A 9,483-nucleotide genomic window follows, 5' to 3' on the forward strand; every position below is an offset into this window, starting at 1 on the left:
ATATTATTGCTATTATGAAAATCAAATATATATAGTTAAAGAAAAATTTGTGCTATGTTGATACTCAGAGTATTTAATCAGAGAGATCTTAGAAAAATGTCTAATTTTTAAAAATACAAACCAAATGTAAACTATTTTAAAAACTAACAAATAAAAACAGTGATGATAGTTTTTAAAAACCCATCAAATGAAAACATGAGTTAGAGAAGAATATTACTACTTAAAGTTTAGTAAAGATGTATGTACACCACTTAAATTTCATTTTATGACCAACAGGATGAATTATTCCGGATTCTTTCATCTTATAAGTTAATTGCACCTAGATATAGGTGGCACAGAAGCAGATGGGGGAGAGCTTGTCCTGTTGCTTTAAAAGAAGGTAACATTTCAATGGGATTGCCAGATTTGAGTGTCAGGTAAGCAACATTAGCGACATTTTTTTAATAACATTTTCAGCCTTGTTTTTATGCTTTTACTTTGTTGAAATATCTTATTTTTTAAGTTTCCTAGGTAAAATGTACAGTCTTTCATCTGAAGAGGCACTCAGTGCATTTATGAGGAACCCACGTCCCTATCTTCTTCCACCGATGCCAATCCCACCATGTAAAGTTTTTGTATATGGACAAAAATCCTCAGGGAAAACAACTCTATGTAATTTAATTGCAGCTAAATATGGAGGAAAGGTATATATACATACATATATATATATACAAATGTATGTGTACACATAATTGGTCATAATTTAAAGAGTTTTACTTTATATGCAGACTTTTAGATTCTGCGTTGTTAATTTGGATGCTGGGGTTTTACACACACACACACACACACACACACACACACACACCCCAAAAAAGTGGTGCATAGGAGGCATTACATAACTACTTGCCACTTGATTTATTTCCCCCAACTCCCCTTCTGAATATCCTTATTTCTGTTAAGAGTACCCCCATCTTTCCAGTTTCCCAGGTTTACAACCTTGGGTTAATTAACTGGTACTTAATTTCCCTTGACTCTTCACTGTCTAATGCCCCATATATCCAGTTAGGTGCCAGATCTCATCATTCCTACCTCCATAACCTCTCTCTAATCTGTAACCTTCTCCCTTCTCATACAGCCACTACCCTAGTTCAGGTTTTCATGACCTCTCAACTAGATTATTGAAGTAATTGGTCTCCCTGCCTCAAGCTCTGCCTCTTGCCAATCCATCCTATACCCAGCTATGAAAATGATTTTTCTAAAGTACACATCTGATCATATTGTTACCCTACCCAAATATAAGCTTCTCGGTTTGGTTTTTAAAGCCCTCTACAACCTTTCTTTTCTAACCTTATAATACATTATTTTTCTCCTCCCACACTGTGGGAGCCAAATCGAGCCAAAATAGATTTCTTGCTCTTCCTCACACACAATATTCCATCTCTTATCTCTCCAAGATTGTACTGCCTAGCCTCAGTACCTGTAATGTACTCCTTCTTTACCCCATCTTAAAAGCCACCTTCTACATGAAGCCTTTCCTGAGCCCTCACAGCTATTAGAGCCCTTCTCCCAACAAATTTGCCTTGTTATTTCTATATTAGAAGTAGCTAGATGGTCCACTAGATAGAGAGCTGGGTTTGGAGTCAGGAAGACCCAAGTTCAAATCTAGCCTCAGACACTAACTGTGAGATTCTGGACAAGTCACTTAGCCTCAATTCTTCAACCTCAGTGACCTCTGCCTACAAAGGAAGGATAATAATGACACTCCCCTCATAGGCTTATTGTAAAATATCAAATGAGATATTTGTAAAGCATTTAGCACAGTGCTTGGCACATAGTAGGCCCTTAATATTTGTTCCCTTTCTTTTATATTTTTTTAACTTTGTATTGCAAGCAAGACTCCAACTTCTATAAGTATACCCTATTGGATTTCTAACCCAGTGCTTTAACCATTTAGTTTGGAATAATGGGTAGAGAATAGGCCTTGAAGCTACGAAGACTTGAATTCAAGTTCTGACCCATAAATACTACTTGTGTGGTCCTGGGCAAGCCTCTTAACCTCTTATTGCTCTAGGCAACTCTCTAATTCACTTAAGACAGAGAAAAGGTACTAGCCTGCATTGATAGAGGGAATTTCCTCACTTGGGAGTTCTCAATGTCATTGAAGTGCCAAGGCCAGTCCCTATCCCTGAATTTCACATTTGTATATGTTGTGATCTCTTATAAAATGAAAACAGACAGGGTCTGTTTCATTTTTGGCTTTGTATCGACAGTAACTAATATAGTACCTGAGTGTAATAGGTGCTTAATAAATGCTTATTTATTGATTAGTTGATTGATGGTTAAATGTTGAGTTAAATACCAAATGAGTTCTCTTCTACTTAAAATAAGTCACCAATTGACAGATTATATCATTATGTTTCCTCACTTCTGTGGAGAAAGTACACTTCAGTAGGTGTAATCTGGTCAGTGTCCACCAGTGTCCATAAATACCAAACCAGATGTGCTACAACTAAGAAAATATTTTCACATAAGACATCCATCAGTCTGCAGTTCATCTTTGACCTGCAACCTGATGTTTCATCTTCCCCCCAGACTTCTGGCACCTCACCATTTGGGCTTAATTCCCATTATTTTACTCTCTCCCTTACATTGGCACCTCATTTCATTATAGTTGAGCATAGATGATGAAGGATCATTTTTTTTTTGCCCTGTGCTACCCCTATGGCCCCTTGGTCTTCCTAGCTTTTCTCTGGTTTAATTAAGTAATTCCATTTTAAAGTATTTATTAAGTACCTGCTATATACTAGAAACTGTGCTAAGTACTAGAGATACAAAGACAAAAATGAGAAATAGTGTGTCCTCAAGGAACTTGTCATGTATTGGGGAATATAACATACAAACAGCTAAGTAAATACAAGATCATTTTAGGCAGGAAAGAAAACTAACAAGAAGAGAAATTAGCTAGTTTTGCCCAGAGATGGTACCTGAAAAGAAACTTAAAGGAAGCTAAGGATTGAAAAAGGCAGGGAGAAGGGAATGTAATCCATGCTTTTTCAAATTATATGAAGTCTGGAAATACTATACCATATCTAGTTAGGGTACCAGCTGGTAGAACAATTTGGAACCATAGGTCTTCTCTGGCTATGGAAATGCTTTCATGGTCATAGACCATCCTGTGCCAGTTCCCCATCTTCTCTCCCTCTTGCAACCCTTGCAAGCTCGTCATATCAGTTGGTATTTTTTTGTCAGGAACAGAGGAAGGGAAGAAGGAATGAGCACTTTACAGATATTATCTCATTTAATTATAACTTGGTTCAAGAGAGTTATATACTAATGACCTCCATAACTTCCATCAGGGGTGCTGTCCTGCGAGAGGACTTGTGTAGGAAGACAAGATTTCTACCCCAAAGAGATACTCATCGGCATTGATGCATTTTCAAGATTAACTCACATATGTTGCCGGATGACATAGAAAATGCTAAATTTGTCTGATTATGCTTTTCTTAAATGTTCCCTCCAGGTTCTGGACTTTAACGAACTTATGGAACCACATATTGAAGAAGCCAAAAAGTTATTCCTAGAGCAGTCGAAAGCTGAGGCAACAGAAGCAGCTATTAAAGCTGTGGCAGATAGGCTGCAAGTAGAAAAAGTGATTAAAAAACATGGTAAAGACATATTTTTTTTAATTCTAGAAAAATTTGATCCTCTTCTTCTTTATGCTAGACAAAGAAAATAACTATGATCTCTGAACAGGGGTAAGATTTAAATTTGGCCCTCTCAACAAAACAGAAAATTCAGAAAGGGCCCCTTTACTTTTTGTTAACTGCAGTTTCATCAGATTTTTATACTGAAATTCCTCTCCTTTTGTGAGCCTTTATGCTTTGCAGAGAATAGTGGAGAAATATTTATGTTTATAGCTATGTTGTAATATCACACAACAAAAACAAAGGAAGAAGGCTAATGGTTGCTTCCAACAGTAAAGGAACAAATAAATGTTTTCTACTTCTTATATTTTACTTGCTCAACTTATCTGTGAGCCCTAGCTGAGTGATTTCCTTGGTATTCGAATCATTAATTTCAGATTCATTTTTATTAAATAATAAGATCAATACTAATTCAGTTCAACAAACATTATTAGGCTGTGCACTAGGGGAGAATATAAAGACAATGCCTGATCAACTATCTAGAATCTAGAAGAATGATGATGAAGCTTGTTACCCATCTCTTCTGACAGAGAAGGTATGGGCAGGTGCAAAATGAGATATGCATTTTTTTTGGATATGGTCAATGTAGGAATTTGTTTTTCTTTACTGCATGTTTGTTGCAAAGGTTTTGTTTTTCTTTTTTTCCCATTGGAAAGGAACAAAATAGATTTCTATTAGTTGAAAAAATTTATTTAATTTAAGAAACAAACAAAACCAAAGAGCTAACAGTGGTTATAACCAAAAGCGTTCTCCTCATTGGAGGAGGGAAACTAGAGAGGGTGAGAACAAAGGAGTGTTGTTATGCCAAGCTCAGGGTGCAGCATGCTTACTGGGCCCTAGATCTGGAAAACAGGGTATCTCCTAATAGTAAAAAGAGAGGAAGGAAAAAAGAGAAGGGGTGGTCTTGGCATGGGGTTTCTGACGGGGTATATTGCAAATTATTTTTACAACAGACTTAATTTATGCAAATATTTTTCTTAGACCAATAAAATTTATTTGTTTGTTTGTTGTAGTTGTGATGGGGAGATATACTAGGACACAGAGCGTTTTTGGGGAAAATGGCTTGGAATTTTAATAATATTCTATGCACCAACCCTGTATGGTCTAATGCCCAACAAATGCCCATTCAGATAATAAAGTGTAAGCTGTAATAACTTATTCTAGCTTACTTTTTTGCATAAAAAACTAAGATTAGACATGAATGCTTTACACAGACATTCATAAGAAATGGTGGACAGAAAGAACTGGGGCAGGAAGCAGAGTTGGGCTTTAGAAAGAGCAGATACCATCAGTCACATCATCTCATATTTAAAATTCTCTTCTCTACTTTTCACAAAACAGTTTTGATCTGATTGCTTGATTGGCTGGTTGTCTTGTTCTCTCAGTGGGATAGTCTGGGTTTATTCTCTCTCATGGAATGAAGCTGGACCAATCTTTTCTCACTTCTGTTTAGAGAAGAAGCAGGTTCAGATATATGTGGCCTAAGGTGGAGTGGGCCCACAGTTTTATTTAACTTTACTATCCCTCTGTATTTGACAACTAGATCATTCTACTTTAGAATGCCTAAAATAATTTAGCTATTGGTTTTTCTCATACTTTTTTTTTAATCTGTGTTTTTCCTATCTAGTCCAGGCTGAAAGTCCAGGGCTATGAATGCCCATCTCATGGGCTCAATCTCCCCACTGATTGGCACAGGAACTTTGCCAATGTTTCCAACATGGGCCAGTTCACTCCTCCTTAGGTAACTTCCCTTCTCCACTCATAGAAGCTAATCATCTTGATTTTGGATTTAGTGCTGATACCTGGTTGGTTTCATGCACTGAAGCTCAGATTCTTGAGTTCAAAAGATCCAACAGCTTCAGTTTCCTTGATGGCTGTAATTATAGGCATGCATCACCATGAGTGTTTTTTTGTTTGTTCGTTTTTTGCTTTTTTGGTAGAAGGTGGGGGTACTAGTGTGACATGTTGAGTTTTTTTGTTTGTCATTGTTAATTTGTGTATATGCTGTTGGGAGGTCTCTGTTTTTATTCTTAAAATTTAAGTACCCTTTGCTGACAAAACCTTTTACTGACTTTTAGAGTCAAAGGAATTAAAAGAAGAAGATGAAAATAAGTCTGATGAATCAAAACTAGAAGAAAAAACCTCATTGAATAAAACAGGGGAGGAAGAACCCACTGATGAAAAGAGCTCAGAAGATAAAGCTTCAGAAGAAAAAAATGAAGAGCAAAGCTCAGAACAAAACCTAGAAGGTCAGAGCAGTGAAATAAAAGGTAAAGAAGCATACTCTTAATTTCTGAATGCCATCTCCTGTTCAGTAGGCTATGTGTGTATGAATGCACTGCCTTCATTTTTTTTACATTTTAATTATTTTTAACATTCTTTTATTTTTAAATTTTGAGTTCCAAATTCTCTCCTTTCCCCACCCACTGAGAGGACAAGCAATATGATATCAATTATACTGTGAAATCATACAAAACATTTCTATATTAGCCATATTTTTTTAGAAGCAAGGAAAAAAAGAAAGTGAGAAAATTATATTTCAATTTGCTCTCAGAGTTCATCAGTTCTCTCTCTGGAAGTGGATAGTATTTTTTTCTTCGTGGATCCTTTGAATTGTCCTGGACAATTGTATTGATCAGATTAGGCAAGTCTTTCACAGTTGATCATCATAACAGCATTGCTAATACTGTGTACAATACTATACAGTTCTGCTCACTTTTCTTTGCATCAGTTCATATAGGTCTTGCCATGTTGTTCTGAAACCACCCCACTTGTCATTTCTTACAGCACAATAATATTCTATCACAATCACATGCGGCAACTTGTTCAGTCATTCCCCAATTGATGAACATCTCCTCAATTTTTAATTCTTTGCCACCACAAAAAGAACTGCTCTAAATACATTTGTACATTTAAGTCCTTTTCCTTTTTATTTGATCTCTTTAGGATACAGACATAGCAGTCATATTGCTGGGTCAAAGGGTTTGCACAGTATCATAGTCTTTCAGGCTTAGTTCCAAATTGTTCTCCGGAATCATTAGACTAGTTCACTACTCCACCAGAAATTCATTAATGTACCTATTTTCCCCTCATCTTCTCTAGCATTTATCATTTCTTAGGTATGAGATGGTACCTCAAAGTTGTTTTAATTTGCCTTCTTCCAATCAATAGTTATTAGAGCATTTTCTTTTCATATGACCATAGATAGCTTTGATTTCTTCTTCTGAAAACTATATGTTAATATCCCTTGACCATTTATCAATTGGGGAATGGTTCTCTTATTTTTATAAGTTTGACCCAGAGAAACACCTGGCCGTGTAAACTTGAGCAAGTTACTTAACCCCAATTGCTTAGGGGCGGCCAAGTGGCTCAGCAAGTAAGAGCACCGGCTCCAGTGTCGGGATGACCGGGGGATCAAATCTGGGCTCAGATACTTAGCACCACACCCAGAAATAACTGGCTGTGTAACCTTGAGCAAGTTACTTAATCCCGATTGCTTAAAAAAATAATAATAAGCTTGACCCAGTTCTACATTCAGCATGTATTTGAGAAATAAGGCCTTTATCAGAGAAACTTACTATAAAAAAATTTTTTAATTACTTCATTGTCTATGGTACCTTTTAGCATAATGTGGTATCCCTGATTACCTCTTGCCTTTTTTACTTCAGTTGAAGCAAAGATTCTGCTCCAGTTCTTTAATTCTGTATATATCTTTCTGTTTCAAGTGTGTCTCTTATAAACAACATAGTGTTGGATTTTGGCTTCTAATCCAGTCTGCTCTCTGCTTCAGTTTTATGGGTGAAGTCATCCCATTTTCATTAACAGTTGTGATTATTGTGTATTTCCATCCATCCCATTTTCTTCTGTTTATTCATTTCTTTCTCTTTTTATGCTGTCTCTCCTCAGAAGTCTGTTTTATGTCTGACCACTGCTCCCTTAATCACCCTCCCTTTTGTCATTTCCCCCCACTTCTCTTATCCCCTTTCCTCTCCTATTTCCCTGTTAGATAAGATAGATTTTTATATCCAACTTACTGTGTGTGTATATATGTATATATATGCATAAATACACATGTAGACATACATAGGTGTGTATGTCTGTGTGTGTGTGTTTGTATTCTTCCCTCTTTGAACCAATTCTGGTGAAAGTGAGATTCAAGTATTGCCTGCCACATCCCCCCATTTTCCTCTTCATTGCAAAAACTCTGCCTTGCATGGCTCTTTTATATGAGAAAATGTTTGCCATTTTTGCCTCTTCCTTTCTCTTTTTCCCCAGTGTATCTCTCTTTTTTACCCCTTCATTTTTTTATTTTTTGGAAATCATGCCAACATAATTGACTCCCACTATTCCTGGCTTTTTCCTGACTTCCCCTGTCCTATAGACACTCATACTCCTGTGCCAATAGATGTCAGCGAATTTTAATGTTATCTTCATGCAATTTTGATTTGCACATTTTCTAACATCTCCAAAATGTCGAAATTTTTGATGTGCAGTGATTTAAGGTCATACTGGAACAATTAATTTTAATTTCCCTTGGAAGTATGTTATGTTTTCAGCCTTCTGTAGGATGGTCAAAGAAAATATCAAGTCTTTGAAGTTTCTGTTTATCACTCAACATATGTGACAGAATAAGTGTTTAAACCTTGTACCCATTTTGAGTTGATCTTAATATGTAGTATGAGATGTTGCTCCATGTCTAGTTTCTGCCAAATTTCTTTGTAGTTTCCCCAACAGTCTTTGTCAAATAGTGAGTTCTTGCACCAATAGCTGGAATCTTGGGGTTTATCAAACACCAAGTTACTGTTAATCTCATCTATACATTGTATCACTGATCAATCCCTCTATTTCTTACTTGGTATCAGTTGTTTTTTATGACTATAGTTTTGCAATTCAGTTTGAGATCTGGTATTGCTAGTTCCCCTTTCTCCTCATTTTTTCCATTAATTTTCTTGATATTCTTGACTTTTCATTCCTCCAAATGAATTTTGTTTCTAGGTATATTAAGTAATTCTTTGGTAGTTTGATTGCTATGGCACTGAATAATACATTAATTTAGGTAGTGTTGTCATTTTTATTACATTGGCTCAGTCTATGCATGAGAAATTAATATTTCTCCAGTTATTTAGATCTATCATTGTCTGAAGAGCATTTTGAAATTTTGTTTATATAGTTTTTGTATGCATCTCTGCAGGTGGACTTCCTGTCTGTGATTTCATACTGTCTGTGATTATTTCATGCTGTCTGTGAATATTTTATTTTTTTGATCAAATACCTTATTAACTTCTAGTTTACATCATTCATTTCTGCAAGATTTTGAGTTACAAATATTCTCCCCGTTTTTCACCCTACCCACCACCCCAAAATAGCGATCACACTGGATATCCCCTCCTCCAATATTTTCTCTCTCATATTTTCTCACATAGACCCCTTTGACTTTCCAGTAGGGCATGGTGGATTTCCATGCCCCAGTGCCTGGGTATCTTATTTCCCAGTTACATGTAAAATAATATTAATAATAGTGTATATATATATATATATATTTTAAACATTTGATTTAAAAACTTTGAATTCCAGATTCGTTCCCTTCCTCCCTTGTCACCCACCCTTAATGGAAAGATAAGCAAATCAGTATAGGTTGTACATGTGTAGCTATGCAAAACATTTCCATAGTAGATACATTGTAAAAGACTGACTATATTTCCCTCCCTCCTATCTCATCTCCCACTTGTTCTATTCTCTACTTTGATCCTGTACCTTTTCAAAAGTGGGTGCTTCCAACTTCCCCCCCCCCCAGCCTGCC

At 36.1% G+C, this 9,483-nt stretch overlaps 1 protein-coding gene across 1 annotated transcript in view; it reads left to right on the top strand.

Annotated features, from left to right (window-relative positions):
- AK9 (adenylate kinase 9) overlaps positions 1–9,483 on the top strand; it is a 145,225-nt gene that overhangs the window by 39,551 nt on the left and 96,191 nt on the right. Inside the window, exons 10-13 of the mRNA XM_069077073.1 lie at positions 277–416; positions 503–683; positions 3,500–3,644; positions 5,762–5,953. Of these exons, the coding sequence (XP_068933174.1) occupies positions 277–416; positions 503–683; positions 3,500–3,644; positions 5,762–5,953 (658 nt within the window). The remainder of the gene's footprint in view (positions 1–276; positions 417–502; positions 684–3,499; positions 3,645–5,761; positions 5,954–9,483) is intronic.

This window comes from Petaurus breviceps, unplaced genomic scaffold (assembly GCF_028583685.1).
Source record: "Petaurus breviceps papuanus isolate PSGF00001 unplaced genomic scaffold, PetGlider_PUasm1.0 90977, whole genome shotgun sequence".
Taxonomy (NCBI): Eukaryota; Metazoa; Chordata; class Mammalia; order Diprotodontia; family Petauridae; genus Petaurus; species Petaurus breviceps.